At 35.1% G+C, this 17,701-nt stretch overlaps 2 protein-coding genes across 2 annotated transcripts; one reads left to right on the forward strand and one right to left on the reverse strand.

The window, feature by feature from the left end:
* The first annotated feature begins 2,158 nt into the window (after positions 1-2,158).
* On the forward strand, positions 2,159-4,004 carry LOC120179912 (acyl carrier protein 1, mitochondrial-like). Its single transcript, XM_039185363.1, has 2 exons — positions 2,159-2,396; positions 3,600-4,004. The coding sequence occupies exons 1-2, from the start codon at positions 2,202-2,204 to the stop codon at positions 3,774-3,776; spliced, it is 372 nt and encodes a 123-aa protein (XP_039041294.1). The 5' UTR covers positions 2,159-2,201; the 3' UTR covers positions 3,777-4,004.
* Positions 4,005-13,322: 9,318 nt separating this feature from the next.
* On the reverse strand, positions 13,323-14,685 carry LOC120179975 (E3 ubiquitin-protein ligase ATL4-like). Its single transcript, XM_039185418.1, has one exon. The coding sequence runs from the start codon at positions 14,590-14,592 to the stop codon at positions 13,558-13,560; it is 1,035 nt and encodes a 344-aa protein (XP_039041349.1). The 5' UTR covers positions 14,593-14,685; the 3' UTR covers positions 13,323-13,557.
* Positions 14,686-17,701: the final 3,016 nt, after the last annotated feature.

Genomic DNA, 17,701 nt, shown 5'->3' on the forward strand with positions numbered 1-17,701 from the left:
GCATAATTGTTCATAAGCAGTACGTTTTCAGAATTAAACACAGCTCTTGGACCTCCAAAGTCGTACCATCAGTGGTAGGGGTAGGTCTTCTAGGTCATTTCGGCTTTCAAACGCAATATGCTCCATGATTTTGGTAGGAGGCCCAAGCAAGAAAGTTTTAAGTCCAAATAATAGGATTCTTCTTATACAAATTCATTGGGATCAAATTTAGATTTAAAATTAAATTTTAATATGAAAAATTTCATCTTTCTTATGTTCGTATCATCTTTAGATGACAAATTTGTTGACCGGTAAAGTATTCAATAGTTATGTGAGATGGCCGGACGGTTATTGGAGTCGTAGTCCCTTCTAATCTCTCTTGCATGATTATTATAGTGCTTTGGACTTGACCTTGGTTAGGGGTTGTTATGTAACTGATCCTAATTGGTCGTTCCACGGACCACAGTTGTCTTATAGTTGGCTCTGATTGGTTGTCTTAGGAGGTGACTTGATCAGTGCTGATGGATTGTCCAGAATCATTATGTAATTGGCCCTAATTGTTTGTCTTAGAGGTGATAAATTAGGTTAGGATGTTGCGCGTATCAACACATGGTTACGTTGATTACTTAGAGGGTGTATTCACATGAATAGTAGATGAGTAATACGTGGTCATTCGCATGCTAGAAAATTCGTACGATCCTTATATTTATAGATAGTAACAGTTTCGCATAGGTTTGCGAGCTTATTGGTTCACATGTAGTATCAAAAATTAAATCAAAATTTGAAATTTGTGTGATTTTGATCAGGCTAATTCTGGTGCATAAAATATTTTTTAAAAGTTATGTTTGTTTGTCCCTTTTTTAAGTTTATTTTTGTTCTCGAGCTAATCTTAAAGTGGGTGGAAGTTGAGATCGTTTAGGGACTAAAATAGAATCTTTTAAGATTTATGTATTAACTTAAAATAAGGGTCATAGTTTAAAACCTCTTACACAAGTAACTTAACAATGTATATAAAAAAAAGGTTGAATTTTGAGTGTTCAATTTACTAGTGCCCACTAGTATTGAACTGGTCTCTCGCAAGTTAACTTAGCTTATTATTATGAGATTAAATTATGGTTTCATTCTTTCACTATGTCCAAATTAAAGATTTAGTCTCTTCCCTTTTCTTCTTATTTACAACTCATATTAATTTTATTGATCAATCCAAATTTTTCTTTTTTAATTTTGTTTAATTGGCAGCGACACCGATTTTAATGTTGGTTGACGCATGTTGGTTATTTTTCTTTGTTTTTTAGTTTTTAATAAGAATAATTATGTCTTTGTGACATGCTCTCTGTCTTTATGACACGTTTATCCCTTCCTTTGTAACACATTTTTCTTTGTCTTTTGGTATCTTATGATTTTTTTGCAGTTGTTTACGATTTTTTACCGTTGTTTCCGTTTATCTTTTTTTTAGGGTTGGATTTGACATCACCATGACTGATCAAGATGACGCTTATTTGTTATCATAATCTTCCCTTCTTTGAGCTCTCGGATTGATTTGGATACGCGTATTGCATTCGTGAATAGTTTTCTCATGTCGCTTGACTCTAATTTGCGATTTGTCAGTGGTCTTTCAATAGTTCCATCCCCTTTTGTGGTTCGTTTGTCGGTGCAGTCAGATTTGTTCTTATCTTTATTTTGTTCGAGTTTTTTGGTTTAATTTTTTAACATTTTCCTTCTTGGACCCTTATGTGATCTAGGTGGCTAGTTTTTGTCCCAATAGTAATAAGAAAATATCATAATTACATTTTAGGTTTACAGTTATGCTGATATATATATATATATATAACATGGTTAATCATTCTGTTTATAACGGTATCTTAAATATTTTTTAAAACACCACTTTCATCATAAAATTCTTATCAACGTGATGAGTTAGAAAGGCAAAATAATGTTTTCAATATAAAAGTTTATGTCAACATTTTAATCAAATTAGGTAATGAATATTACTAATTTAGACTGAAATTATAAAATTAAAGGAGTAAATTATGTCAAATTAAATAAAGAGATTATATCCCAAATTCTGAAGGAAGGACTAAATCAATAATTGGACACATATGATTGATTAGAAGAAGCACGTGCACGCCGCATGATCATCCGGTTGCCTTATTTTAACTAGCCTAACATTCAAAATGGTTAATTCACTGTTAGTTACTAACAACAATCGCAGGAAATAGAGAATGGCATTAAGAGCCGCCGTACTTCGCCACATTCGGCTTCCCGTCCAAACCCTACCGGCGATCGGAACAAGGCCTCAGTCCCAACGGAGTTTCCTCCGGTTGTTCTCATCGCATGACGATCACCTTACTAAAGAAGAAGTAATCGACAGAGTCCTCGACGTTATCAAAAGCTTCCCCAAAGTCGACCCTTCCAAGGTTTATCCCTTCTTTACTCACTTTCATTTTTCATAACTCTTTTTTTTTTTCTGACCCAATCGTTGAATTTTATGTTTCGTTAGTTCGATTCTTAAAAAGAAATGATTTTGCACTTACTTGATATTTGACCCGATTTATAGTCGGTGCATCAGATTTGGTTTTGTTTCCCTCAGTTGAATATGTGGGATCGATTAGGTACCCTTTTCTTTGGTTGATCTGATGTCATTCTTTGGTTTTCTAGAAAAAAATGTGGGTTATGAAAATCAGCTTAAAATTCGAAGATTGCTTTAATATAATCCATTGATTGCATTTGTTTTGTGGATTTGTTTAAGTGAAAACTTCAGGTTCATTGTCTCAATAGGAAGCAATTTCAGTAATAGTATTAACTTGAAGCTTGCATTTGGAGCTGATTCTGCATTCTAGATTTGGTCGAAATTGTCGGGTTGTGCTAACTGCTAAATTCTCCCCCAGGTGGGAGGAGGTGGTCTTGATGGATCATTTGCTTTTTTGATTGACATAACTTTGAGATAAACTACTCAATGGAGATAACAATATTTTACTTGTTTTCTGGTTTTATAGATGAATGTACTTATTTAGGGTAGACAGTAACGATTTCTATGAAAGATGATAGCTTTTTATGAACTAAGCTCTCTCACAGCCATGTGCATAACCTTGAATATGAGGGCATAGTTCGTTACTAAGAGTAAGAAGGGCTTGCATCCTTGGTAACATCGAGTTTATTAATTCTCCTCTATATAAAGATGGATTTTAAATCTTTGTTCTTTCTTCTTTTATTGATTATGTGATATCTTGACATTGTAATGATATAATAATGTTCTTGGAGCAAAGAATGCAAAACACCATATTGACTATCTTGTCACTTCTATTTTCATTTTCCTCTTGGAATATTGTGAATAACGTAAAAGGTATTGATCTAGGAGATTATCTTATGCCTCTATGTATGTTCAACCGGCATCCTTTGTCTTTTGTTTCCCATCTTTATACTATTTTCTTGTAATCATTTCCAAATGTTGATGTTTCTTGTCTCCAATCTGTATTTTTATTAACTTTTTGCTTCTTAGAAAAACCTTAACCGTTGCAGTCCAAATGCATGGAAAAGTTCATTCCTTATAATAGGAGTCAAAATGAATACCTGAAAGAGGACTTATTGGGGTCTGAATCAACTTTATCGATCACTTGCAGGTGACACCCGATGTTCACTTCCAGAAAGATTTGGGGTTAGATAGCTTGGACAATGTGGAGATTGTCATGGCTTTAGAGGAAGAGTTCAAGCTGGAAATTCCAGACAAGGAGGCCGACAAAATTGACTCCTGCAACCTTGCTATCGTGTACATATATAATCATCCAATGGCTGGTTAATAGCAAAGGGTGTTTGTTTCTCTAGTTTAAGTTTCATTTGGGACGAAGGATGACATCTCCTGCTCTGTTTTGTTCAACATTTTAGGCTTTGTACGAGTTTACCGTCATAACAAGGTTAAGACCGATGATTTGAATCTGTGTTTGGTGCGGTACTACCTGAACTTGTTTATACACCAAACAACAGCAGATTTCAGTTTGCAATAAACACCTTGCATTGCATGGATGTTATCTGACCTTTCAAAATTACTCCTATTTTTTCGTTTGCACTTGTCTTTTAACTTCTGCTCTTTGCTAATGCATTATCCATCGTTGTTTACGAAATTATGGAAGTTGCTCCTTCCATCCAGGGAAGGATTGAGGATACTCACGTGACATTTTCTTTTTGAAAATTTCAAATTCTCATATAATTTAAGTATTTTTTTATTGACAACTTGTATTCATCATCTTAAAATTTTATAAATTTATCTTTGTCGGTACTTATTTAAATCCATTTTATTGAAATAATAATTGGCCTTTCCCTTACCATAAATGGAGTAATACATCTTTCAAGCATTGCATTTCTAGGTTCAGTAAGTGATTGATGCAAGCGTTACTGTTTAATCTGTTCAACATTGGATTACAAGCATTGTCTATGATCAGAGAGAGTATCTAATATGGTGGATATGCCATTAGTGTTTTCCCACAGTACTGGAAGGAAGGGAAAATTCATGGGTTTTCAACCTGATTTTCAAACTTAATATTAAAACGAAGAATATCAGTAGGTTCAGAATCTAGGGTTAAAGCTCCGAGTATATACCATAAAAAGTTAAATTAGTCACAAAAATATGTAGTAGCATCTATCGCCCTTTTAAAAATTACTTTTATATAGTCGTTGCAACATAGAAAAATATATGAAGTTTGTTATACCTTCTGGAGTATGAAATATTATATCTTCACAAATACTCTTCTTTTCACTTGTAACTTTTCTGTTTATTAAGACATCCTTTGGAGAAACTGTCATAAAACAAGTATTATGTTCGACTATAAACTCTTGATAAGCTCATTGACAAACTTAAGAAATTCGTTAGAGACAGATATATTGACTGGCGATTGTATTATACATTCTTTTGATCTATAAAAAAACAATTATGATCTTAAGTCTGACACCAACACGCACGAGAGATAAATATATAAACTCTTATAAAAGACGAGAAGAACATTCTTCTTCTCCTCTGACTTTCTTTTTTACTAGTTCTATCTCTAATTCTTCTCATGTATCTCTTCATTCAATGTCTACACTATCGACTAAGATTCTTCATTCAAATTAAAAGGGATGAACCGTCTATGATCATCGTACCATATTTATTTTCATCAATAAAATAAACTATATTTAAATATTCAATATCTTTCGAGTTAATAAGAAAATAAATATTAAAAACATAAAATCAAATACGTTTAAACATTCAATATACTTTTGAACCAATGAGTATATATTGTTGTTGACGAAAACGGGTAAAGAAAACAAAAGAACACGAGAATTTTACGAGGTTCGGCAATGTGCTTACGTCCTCGGTGCCTAGGCGGCGCTAGAAGTTTTATTCAATTATATTTTAGGTCTAGGTTACATCTCTATTTATAATAGAAAACCCTAGTACATAATTACAAAATCAACCCCGTACCGTACCGCGGGGCTGCGCCCCCGCACCCCCAACCCACATAATTCATAACCCCACAACGAGACTTTCTTTGTAAGGACAATTGATGTTCGCTCACTCCGCTCCATCTCCTGTCCTCTTTACTGGTATATTTATGAGCCATACCTAACAAATCTCCACCTTGGCGAATATCCTGCCCCTTGGAAACTTCAATGTGGGTTGGGTTACCTTGCTTCTTTAACAACTCGAAACATTCAACAAGTCCAAGCAATGCTTGAACTTGTCTGTCGTAACTGGCTTGGTGAACATATCAGCGACATTCTCAGCAGTATGTACCTTCTGAAACAAAGCCTCTCCAGATGCAACCAACTCTCTGATCTTGTGGAACCTTACATCAATATGTTTAGTTCTAGCACGATACACCTGATTCTTAGCCAAGTGAATAGCACTTTGATTATCACAAAGCAACTGAACTCCACCTTGTTGAACACCCAACTCCTTCACTAAACCAGTAAGTCATAAAGCTTCTTTTGCAGCTTCAGCCGCTGCCATGTATTCAGCTTCAGTTGTAGATAGTGCCACGACAGATTGAACAGTAGACTTCCAACAAATAGGCCCTCCACCAAGAGTAAACACATACACTGTCGTAGATCTTCTATTATCCAAGTCACCTGCATAATCTGAATCCACATATCCTACAACCAAAGGATTATCCCGCTGACTGCCAAAAACAATTTCATGTCCCACAGTACCCTTTAAGTATCGAAAGATCCACTTGACTGCTTCCCAATGTTGCTTACCAGGTTTAGACATGTACTTACAAACTTGACTAACAGCATGAGCTAAATCAGGACGAGTACATACCATCGCATACATCAAGCAGCCAACAACATTAGAATACGGAACCTTTGCCATATCTTCAGCTTCCTTATCTGTCTTAGGGCACTGTTCTGATGAGAGCTTAAAGTGATTCACCAATGGAGTACTAACTGGTTTCGCGCTGCTCATCGCAAACCTTTCTAGCATTTTCTCAACATAACCCTGTTGAGATAGCCGTAGTTTCCTTGAGTCTCTGTCCCTACAAATTTCCATTCCAAGAATTTTCTTTGCAACACCTAAATCTTTCATATCAAATTCCTGACTCAATAAAATTTTCAAACCGATAACATCATCCATGTTCTTCGCAACAATCAACATATCATCAACATACAGTAATAGAAAAATAAAAGAACCATCATCAAGGCTCTTAACATAGACACAACAATCATACTCACATCGGTTGTAGCCAATCTTGATCATATAGGAGTCAAACCGTTTATACCACTGTCTCGGAGACTGTTTCAACCCGTACAAAGATTTCTTCAATCTACAAACTAAATGCTCGTTTCCAGGTTGAGTGAAACCTTCAGGTTGCCGCATGTAGATCTGCTCCTCTAAATCACCATGCAAAAAAGCAGTTTTAACATCCATCTGCTCTAAATGCAAATCCCAACTAGCCACCAATGCAAGTACTGCTCGGATTGAAGTGTGCCTGACCACAGGAGAAAATATTTCATCATAATCAACTCCTTTCTGCTGTGCAAAACCCTTCGCTACCAAACGAGCCTTGAACTTCTCCCTCTCATTTTCTGTTACTGCTGGTTTCTTCTTATACACCCATTTGCAACCAATCGACTTCTTACCCTCAGGAAGGGGAACTAACTCCCATGTGCAATTGTGATTCAAAGACTCCATCTCCTCAACCATGGCTGTCATCCACTTGTCGTTTTCCTGACTAGTAACGGCATCATGAAAAGTAACTGGATCATCACTGCTAACAGTAAGTGCAAAAGATACCAAGTCTTCAAAACCCAATCTGTTCGGAGGCTTTATATTCGTCCATCTCACCCTGTCTCTGGCGAGACTATAATCCTGCAAATCATCCGTAGTGGAACCACCAGAAGTCGGTTGAGAAGTTTCTGGTTTCTCAACTGGAAACTGCTCGAAATCTACCACTGTCGTGTCTTGCTTTTGCTGCAACATGGACTGTTCATCAAAAACGACATCTCTACTAATCACAACTTTCTTCGCAACTGGATCCCAGAACTTGAATCCTTTGACACCTTTCTTGTAACCCAGAAAAATGCACTCATTCGATTTTGCATCAAGTTTGGATCTCTCATCAGCAGGTACATGCACATAAGCAGGACAACCAAAAATCCGTAAGTTATCAAAACTAACATCATGACCAGTCCATACCTCTTCTGCAACTTTCCCAGCCAGCGATGCCCTTGGCGATCTGTTGATAAGGTAACACGCCATGTTAACAGCCTCAGCCCAGAAGTGTTTGGGAAGCCCCGCATTCAACCGCAAACATCTGGCTCTTTCATTCAACGACCTGTTCATTCGTTCCGCAACACCATTCTGTTGTGGTATCTTGCGCACTGTAAAATGCCTCTGAATCCCATGCTCCTTACAGAATTGTAAGAACTGTGAATCTGTGTACTCCGTACCATTGTCAGACCGCAAACAGTTGATTTTTCGTCCTGTTTGGTTTTCTACCTCAGCTTTCCACAGCTTGAACTTCTCAAAAACTTCAGATTTCTGTTTCAAAAAATACACCCAAACTTTCCGTGAAAAATCATCAATAAAAGTAACATAGTACCTAGATCCACCCAAAGACGATGTCGTTGAAGGCCCCCATACATTAGAATGCACATAATCAAGAATCCCTTGAGTTGTGTGCTTCGCAGTCTTGAAACGGACTTTAGTCTGTTTACCAAGAACACAATACTTGCAAAAATCGAGCTTACAGCTTTTGACACCATGCAACAAGTTTCTCTTGTGTAATTCTGCCATACCACGTTCACTAAGATGAGCAAGGCGCATATGCCACAATTTTGTCGTATCATCACAGGACTCAACAGAGTGAACTCCACCTGCAACGGTACTCCCTAACAATCTGTAGATATTCCCTGCAGTCATCTTGTCTTTCATCACAGTCAATGCTCCTTTAACGATCCGAATGGTTTCCCTATCCTCGTCAGCCTTAGGGATAAAACCATTCTTGTGCAAAGTGCCCAAGGAAATCAAATTCTTCTTCAAGTCTGGGATATGTCGAACATCACTCAACGTCCGAACGGAGCCATCGTGCATCTTAATTCTGACATCACCAATACCAACAATATTGCAACATCGATCATCACCCAAATAAACCGAACTAGAATTAACTGGCCTGTATGTCGAAAACCATTCCCTATTTGGCGTGATGTGATAAGAACATCCAGAATCAAGAATCCAAGCATCCGTCAATTGTGTCGTTGAAATAGAAAGCATATCACCCTCACTGCAATCAGAAGTATCATCCTCGACCACGTTCACAGACTTGGATGAGCCATCACGCTTCTCATCAGTCTGCTTTTTCAACTTCGGACAGTCTCGCTTTATATGTCCCGCCTCCTTGCACTTGTAACAGTTAATCATCTTCTTATCCCTGGATTTGGATCTGGAATTCCGCTTCCCGGACCCTGCCTTCTCTGGCTTCCGTCCACGATCTCGATTACCCTTGACATATAATCTATCGGCTTGAGAGCTTTCCCCTGCATTCTGCTTCCACTGGTTGTGAGCCAACAAGGTTGCAGTAATCTCCTCAACGTTGATAGTCTCTTTTCCATATGTAAGAGTAGTCACCATGTGTTCGTAAGAGGGAGGCAACGAACACAACAGAATCATCGCTCTGTCTTCATCCTCAATTTTCACATCAAGCCGAGCCAGATCAGAAACGATTTGATTGAAGACATTCACGTGTTGCGCCAAATCGTGATCGTCCTGCATCTTCAGCCCATACAGCCGCTGCTTCAGATACAATTTTGTCGTTAAGGATTTGGACATAAACTGACTTTCCAACTTCCTCCAAATTTCGTCTGAAGACGATAGATGCATGACGTGATACATGACCTCGTCCGCCAAGCATAATCGTATGGTTCCTGCCGCTCGCTGCTGCAATTCTTCCCAATCTTCCTCATCCATCGACGCCGGCTTTGTAGGTCGCAAAGCCTTCAAGATCCCTTGCTGCGCCAATAGATCTTTTACCCTCGTTTGCCATAATCCGAAGTTACCCTGACCATCGAATTTCGCGACTTCGAATTTTGCTACTGAGCTCTGATACCAATTGTTGACGAAAACGGGTAAAGAAAACAAAAGAACACGAGAATTTTACGAGGTTCGGCAATGTGCTTACGTCCTCGGTGCCTAGGCGGCGCTAGAAGTTTTATTCAATGATATTTTAGGTCTAGGTTACATCTATATTTATAATAGAAAACCCTAGTACATAATTACAAAATCAACCATGTACCGTACCGCGGGGCTGCGCCCCCGCACCCCCAACCCACATAATTCGTAACCCCACAACGAGACTTTCTTTGTAAGGACAATTGATGTTCGCTCACTCCGCTCCATCTCTTATCCTCTTTACTGGTATATTTATGAGCCATACCTAACAATTGTTTATATATGTATAAACAAGAATAAAAAATATTATGAAAATTGTCGTGTGTGGATGGTTTAGAACATCGAAATGTATACAAGTACAACCTTAAAAGTAACCGTATGCCATGTAAGAAGCTTATTTATATTTTTAAAAGTAGAAGATGGAAATTAAAATAAATAAATGAAAGAGTAGGAACTCAACAATGGTTAGAAGCTGAAAGCAAAATGTGACCTATGCAGTAATAATCATCATTAAATCCTCATCGATTATGTGTCTTCCCTTTGGTTTTATTACACTTTTGTCTTCAAGCTTATTTTGCTTAGGTCATCACGTTCATTGTCCAAAACTCAATTGCTTAGGTCACCAATAGAGCAAGACCTTTTTTATTTATTTTGATTGACTGATCGACAATAAGACACCATTTTTAATACTGATCGTTGACTATGGGTGTTCACCTTTATCATTGTTTTTTATATTTTACTTCAGGTTGTTATTTTTATTCAGTTTTTCTAATTTTTAGTAAAAAAAATATTTTGCTTGATTTCTTACTTTTTCACGTATTTTGGGTATGCTCGTCTTCCTTTTTGGCACGTTTTAACTCTACTCTTGTGGCACATTTTATATGCTTTATGATTGATTGTTCACCCACCTCTGTGGTAGACATGCGATTGTGTAGAGATTCTCACGCCGCTCGTATTTGATTTGTGATTGTCGATGACCTTTCAATTGATAAATTTCCTTTTGTGGTGGTTTGTCGATGTATTCAGATATAGTTTGGGAAACATCATGTAAGTTTGCTTTGATTCGCTTGTCGCTCCTTCATCGTTCTGAAGCCTCTAGTTGAATAGAGACAAAAGAGTATTATTGATGATTATTGGGTTACCATGGATGCAGACGTTAAATTCAAAATAATGTTTCGATTAATATAACACTTCTGAGTGTTTTGATGGATTTAGTCTCAGAAATTCTCTCTTTGATCGAGTGCTTTATTAAGTTGTATCTTTTTCTGTTTCAATAAAATTCAGTATCGTTTTAATTTTTTTTTAAAAAAGTAAACTAAATAAAATGATAATATAATACTTTGCTAAATATGAAACAAACTCCCAACCTAATGGGCTACCACTTCTAACTACTAATTTATTGCTTCTGGCCTTTCCAATGACTTCTAAATGGGGAGAGTGACTGACTGGATTAAATGATCCATCTACCCGTACCCAATAAGCAAATAAATACACCCTTGTTTCTAGTACTATCAAATATTATAATTTCTACCAACGAAGGTTGACATGAGCGGAAGGGGTTTTGGTCGTTTAAGTAAGTGGTCTCAAGTTTGAGCCCTTGTGGATGCAGAAAACCTTCTTGGGATAGGTCCCCACCTTTCGTGCCCGATAGTACCTCGGATGATTAGTCTCAAGCGAAGCCTGGGGACACCTTGGGATACCTGATTTAATGACTTTCAACTATACTCGATTCAATATTTGTGGGGTATCTTTTTTTGAAATTCAAGTTCATGTCAATTTTTTTTAAGATAAGGCAAATCTAATTAAGTTTGAATTGGGGTGAAAAATATTCAATATAACAAAAAAAGAGTATAATTATTATTTATATATTTAGAGGTCATTACAATAGTATTAAAATTGTATTAACGAGTCAAATATTAATAATTATACCGTAAATATGCATATTAAATAAATAGAAAATATTAAATGTATTATAATGTTATTTAGAGATAGTATATTTTCAAGATATATGTATTGATTTGAACTAGTATAATATGAGATAATGTAAACATTATAACTCGATCAATTAATGGATCTCTCTTTCTTTTTACATCCAATTAATGCTTATTATTATAATTTATCTTTCTTAACTAAGGGTGTTCATTTTTCAGTTTTTAACCTAATTAACCGATCGAACCAAATTAGTTCAGTTAATTCGATCGACCATCAAATTAGTTATGTCGGAGAATGGTTAATATTTTTTTAATATTCGGTTAATGGTTAATTCGGTTCAAAAGCGGTTAATTAACTGAATTAACCGAAATTATTAAATATTAAAATTATTATATATATTAAATATATATTTTAATCTCAAACTCATTAAGAATTAAGATCCGATTATTTTTTGAACATACTAGATTCATTAAATTATTAACACCTAATTAAATTTTAACCCAAATAAACAAAATACTTATATTATATTTAATTTAATTTAATTTTAAAAGTTATAAATTTTTGTTGTTAATTCGGTTAACCTACCGAAATAACTGAACTTTGTTTGGTTTGATTAATTCGGTTAATAGAAATCATGTTCAGTCGATGACTGAAAGAGCTCTATTTTTAACTATAAGTAATGATATATACATATATAGAGAGAGAGCTCGGTGTGAATCATATGTGTCACCCATCTATCCGTTCTAATAATTTATGTAAAAGATTACATGTATGATCATAAATATAAAAGAAAATTTTTATCAAATATTTAACTTTATTACATTCTTAAAGTCTCGAATTAAATTAAAACAACTTTATATCAATTGGTTCAAGCGAATAGTGACATATCCGAATTCACAAATCTTTTATGTACACACTATATTTGGAGTGTAATAATTTAGTACAAAAAAGTAATATTCCGCTGCTTGGTACCGTTAGATTTTTAAGGTCTAATGTGAGCAATTGATGGTTAAAATTTTATGATAATAGATCCGCTCCACCTACCTCCGCCCTATTAACAAAAAAATCATGACCAAATTACAGATCAAAACCAAGGTTAAGGGAAACATACATTAACTAAGTTTTTATTTTATTTTATTTATAAACACTATCAAATTCAAAGTATAAAATGATCAAACAACTTGTAACGATCTGGCTACATAAAATATTACCGTAAGATTTTAAAGGTCAAATGTGAGCCATTGGATCATTAAACCAATTTTAACGCTCTCGCTAGTCGCTGCATACAAAATTACCCGGGAATAGATTGTACATGGGGAAAATTACATGCTTATTCACTGAATTTTATTCTCTTTTATTTCACTCACTATACTTTTAATTTTTTAATTTTCTCACTAAACTTTAAACATTGAACTTTTTTGGTCACTCGATCGTTTACTCAGTAACTGGGTGCTCGTGTGGCTTAATTTAATAATAAAACATGCCACATAAGACTTAAAATTAAGAAGATAAATTACACGTTTATTCATTGAACTTTACTCTCACTTTTATTTACTCACTATACTTTTATTTTTTTCAATTAATATAACAAAGTTACAACGTCGTTAGAAATTTAATGGTCGAGTGACTAAAAATGTTCAATGTCTAAGGTTCAGTGAGCAAATTGAAAAAAATTGAAAGTAAAGTGAGTAAAATAAGAGAGAGGGTAAAGTTTAGTGATAATCATGTAATTTACCCTTGTAAATGTTGTCTCTTCCTTGAATTCTAGACTCTTTATCTACAGCGGGTAAATCGGTAAAAAGTAAAACGCCTGCACTCAGAAATTTTGCTATGTCCACTCTATTTCTTAAACTTTTTGCTCACTATCTGACGTATACGAATTACGATATTCTCGATCCGGAAAAGAGTGGAATGAGCAAAAGGTAGAGTAAGGTAAACTAATCAAAACGAAAAGCAGAAAACGGCGGGTATGTCCCTACGTCAAAGTTCGAATAAGATTTTTACTATTATACACCTGAAAACCACCGAAACATTTCGCTGATTTCCTCGCCGATGCGATTGGCTTCCACGTCATAATCTCCGACTGAGCCGGCGAAATCGCTTCGGCGACTGCTCCCCGTAAAGAACCTGCCTGAACTACGAAAAGATAACGCACGAGACGAGAACGAAGATGAGAGCCTATCAAGGTATTCCTTTAGCCAATTCCTTCCGGTAGCGACCTCTGCGGCGAGGCTCGCTTCCGAAGCTGCCTCAGCACCGGCGACCTCTTCCTTATAGGACACGTTTCTTTGATGCGTTTGATTCCTGGTCACCTCTGTTTCTTCCTCTATTATGTAATCAAATGAGCCGAGGGAGTAAGACCTTCTTTGCTCACCCGATTCAGATCCTGGTTGTCGTCGGAGACTTACGGAGCCGATCTCGACCTGGAAACTATCTCTGCGGCCACTTCCGATCGGTTCAGTCGCATTAGACGACTGAAGCAATGACTTGATGAGATCCGACTCGGAAGCAAACAGAGGCGAGCGGCATAGAGGACAAGTCTGGTTCGAGCTAAGCCACGTATCAATGCAATGAGAGTGGAACGCGTGGCAACAGAGAGGGAGCAGCCTCAATTGATCCTCCGGTTCAAACTTCGATAAACAAACAGCACAATCTCCGGTCTTCGAATTGTTATTGGAGCGGCTAGTAATGGAAGAGAAAGTGAAAAGAGGAAGAGAATCAAGCAACAAAGCCGTCGGCGATTGCTCCGGACTGACACGGTGGTGGTGGTGGCTGGAGGCAGAGGCGATGATTGTAGAAGTCGACGAACGAGATAGGTGACGCAAGCAACGCCGGTTCAATTGCCGCAAAAGAAGACAGAGAGAAACCGAAACAAGCAGCGTAATGGATAGGATCAAAATTATTATTATAATACTCGACTTCCCACTTTCAATTGAAGAAGACGAGGAATGCGAGCGTTCACTTCCATTAACTTCTACGGCGGGGACAGGTCCTCCGAGTACGCCGTATAACAGAGGCGGCGACGAGGACATCGACGCCATAGAAATGTATATGCTATGGAATAAGAGATGTTTGAGAAGGAGAAGGTGGTTTTGTTGGGTTAATTTTGAGACAGCATTTAATTGAAATAAAGTGCAAAGGAAGAGGGGCAGTAAATAGGGTGTCGCAGAATTTAAAGACTCCGCGCAGAGCGAGTTAAAGCAACTGAAGCTCCACCAAATTAAACATGCTTCAACGAACCAACAGCTGGCCAATTCAATATCGTAAGTCTTCCGTATGCAAGTTATAGATTTAATTTGAGTTTATTGCATAGGATATACCCAAATTATGATTTTGTCTTAAATTAGTTTTGGAACTTTAAAATCTTCTACATCAAATTTTAAATTATGACCCATTTTAAATTGGTCTCTAAACTTTTAAAAATTCTTTATTAGTTCTCGAACTATCATTTCATTTTGATCATTCTGTTAACGTTCTATTAACTCTACTTATTCTACAGGTTCAATTTTCAAGACCTTAGAAAAATAGATTATTTTTTAACTAATAGAGTTAAGCCAAATTAATGCAAGAATTAAAATAAAATTTTACTGATAATTTGAAGACCAATATAAAATATTATAAAGTCTAAAGATTAATTTAAAATGAGATAATGATTTTGAGATTCCATGTGTAATTAATTATCTCATTTAGTTTTTGTATTTTAATAAGCTCTCTTTTCTTTTTTTATATTTTAAAATTTTTTAACTCTACCTCAAATTATAATCATTTTGTTAAAGCATAATATAATAATCAATAAGAGAAGTTTACTCAAAATATCACTATATATAACAAATAACAATACATGTCTAGTTTCCTAAACATCCTACTTTATAAATTTTAAATTTAAATTATTTTATTTCTCGATCCAACAAACTTTTATATACAATTATCTTATTGATCAAAAATGTGATGTCTGCCGCCACTATATAACATATGGATGGATCGAAGAGATGTTGAGAGATAATTCTATTTTACTTTTAAATTTAAATTCTTATATAACTTAAGTATTTTTTTTTATTTTTTAAGTATATTTTATAATTTTATATTCTTAAAATTTTAATATAATTTTATAAATATTTACGTTTTTAATATAAAATGTTATATCTATCTCAACTCTCGATGATATTATAATATTAAGAAATTTAGAAGAAAGAAGAAATTGTAAGCATAAGATATGGGATGGGTAGAGGATTTGATTTTAGCATCTGATCATTCTCATGAGCCGTTTGTTTAGTTGAATTATCATTCTTTTATCATGTGGTTATTCAATAATTGGTGTCGGATGATAGCCAAATTAAGGAGTACTGAATTTGATGCACAAAAGTTATATACTAAAGCCGGATATAGCATCAGATTGCAGGAATAGTAGACACCTATGTGGCTGCACAAATAAGACAGATTATAGACCATATATTAATATATATATATATATTTGATAATGAATGAATTTTTTAAAAAATATGATTTTATGCACGAACCAACTTATCTCAGTGGTTAAAAGAATCGTTGTTGTTTCTAGAAGTCACAGGTTTGAGTACCATCAATTGCAGCAAGGTGATTGAACGTTTACTGTCAAATGGTTGAGAGTATTTAATTATTTATTAAAATATTATTATAAATATATCATTAAAATTTGAAATAATAAGTGAAAAATATAATATGATTTAATATAATAATAATTTTAATCTCTAAAATTCATATATTTTTATCAATTTGTTATTAATATAAAATAACTTAATAAATTTAGCCCATTTATTTATAAATTCTACTAATATAATTCTTTTTATTATATCTTCTAATCAAACGAGTATGTTAGATCAAAGAAATAATAAAATAATTATATTATGTCATGAAACAACAACAAAGTAATATTAGATTGTTATTGTATCACGAAAGTAACAAGAAAGTAATGAAACATTTATAGAAGAATAAAAAAGAAATTTCAAATATAAAAGTTTTAAACTCTTGTGAGAACTAAAATTATTATTATATCAGTTATTATTTCATCTGATATTTAATATGTTTTTAACAATATTTAGCTTAGTTATTAGATTACAATATACAGAATGAGATGATTTTAGTTCACCTACAGCAGCGGGACTGGCCTCGCCTCGCCGGATCTAACAAGTAACCACCATCTCTTTCGGCTAATGATTTTTTATTAAGATAAGATAATTACAAAGTAGTATTTATTCTAAATATTCTTAATAATTTGATAATGAACTCTCAATTACCCTATTGCAGAGGTTCTTTTAACCGCCGAGATAAATTGGTTTGTATTCGATTAATGAGATTTAACCAAATAGATTGTTTTTTTTTAACTTTTTGTAAAAGAAGGTAAATATGAAACGCGACAAGGACATGGTGGAATGGAAGAACAGGTACAAATGGTGTCGTGTAAGAGCAGCAGGTCTTGCATCAGAGAACATTAAACTCTTGGATCAACAAACCCTGAATACCACCTATCCTCATTTAAGGCTCCCGAGTTTTTATTGCTTGACCACCCGATGCTTGAAAATGTAAGCCACCTTCTCAATTCTCTCGTTGCTTTGCTTCCTTTGCACTCAGGCTCTTGGAATCCTTCATGTTTGGTCCCTCTGTGTTTTGATTTGCACCTCTTACTCTTCGGATCTCTTTTCAGGTTAGTTCCCTATATGGCCCCTTGGGGGATTGGACACTAATAGGATGTCGGCTCTCAAGTTCGATATAATTAATATTATTTTATTTAAATTAAAAGAGAGAAAACGTCTGCCGTTTGCGTTATCTATTAAACAACAACTTTAAAGATAATACGAATCCTATGTAAGACCAAATAAGATTTGGTTTGGATTATTAGTATATAATGATTTGGTTGGCCGTGAAAGAAATGTCAAGAAAGGATACGAGTTTCAATCACTCACGCTTTGATTTTATGCAACATAATATAAAGATTGTAATCAACCCTAGGAACCAACCAATTTCTGGTTGTGGAATAATTTCTCTAAAGACGACAGTCCATTTCTTTACATTTATGAAGACTTCGTCGTTTTATAATGGTCATTTCCCTTTCTTCTTGTGTTTGCATATCCTCTTGTCATTTTATACATTTTTCCAGCCACGTGTTCCTATTGA

The sequence above is a fragment of the Hibiscus syriacus genome, unplaced genomic scaffold, assembly GCF_006381635.1.
Source record: "Hibiscus syriacus cultivar Baekdansim isolate YM2019G1 unplaced genomic scaffold, ASM638163v2 tig00112471_pilon, whole genome shotgun sequence".
In the NCBI taxonomy this organism is placed as follows: domain Eukaryota; kingdom Viridiplantae; phylum Streptophyta; class Magnoliopsida; order Malvales; family Malvaceae; genus Hibiscus; species Hibiscus syriacus.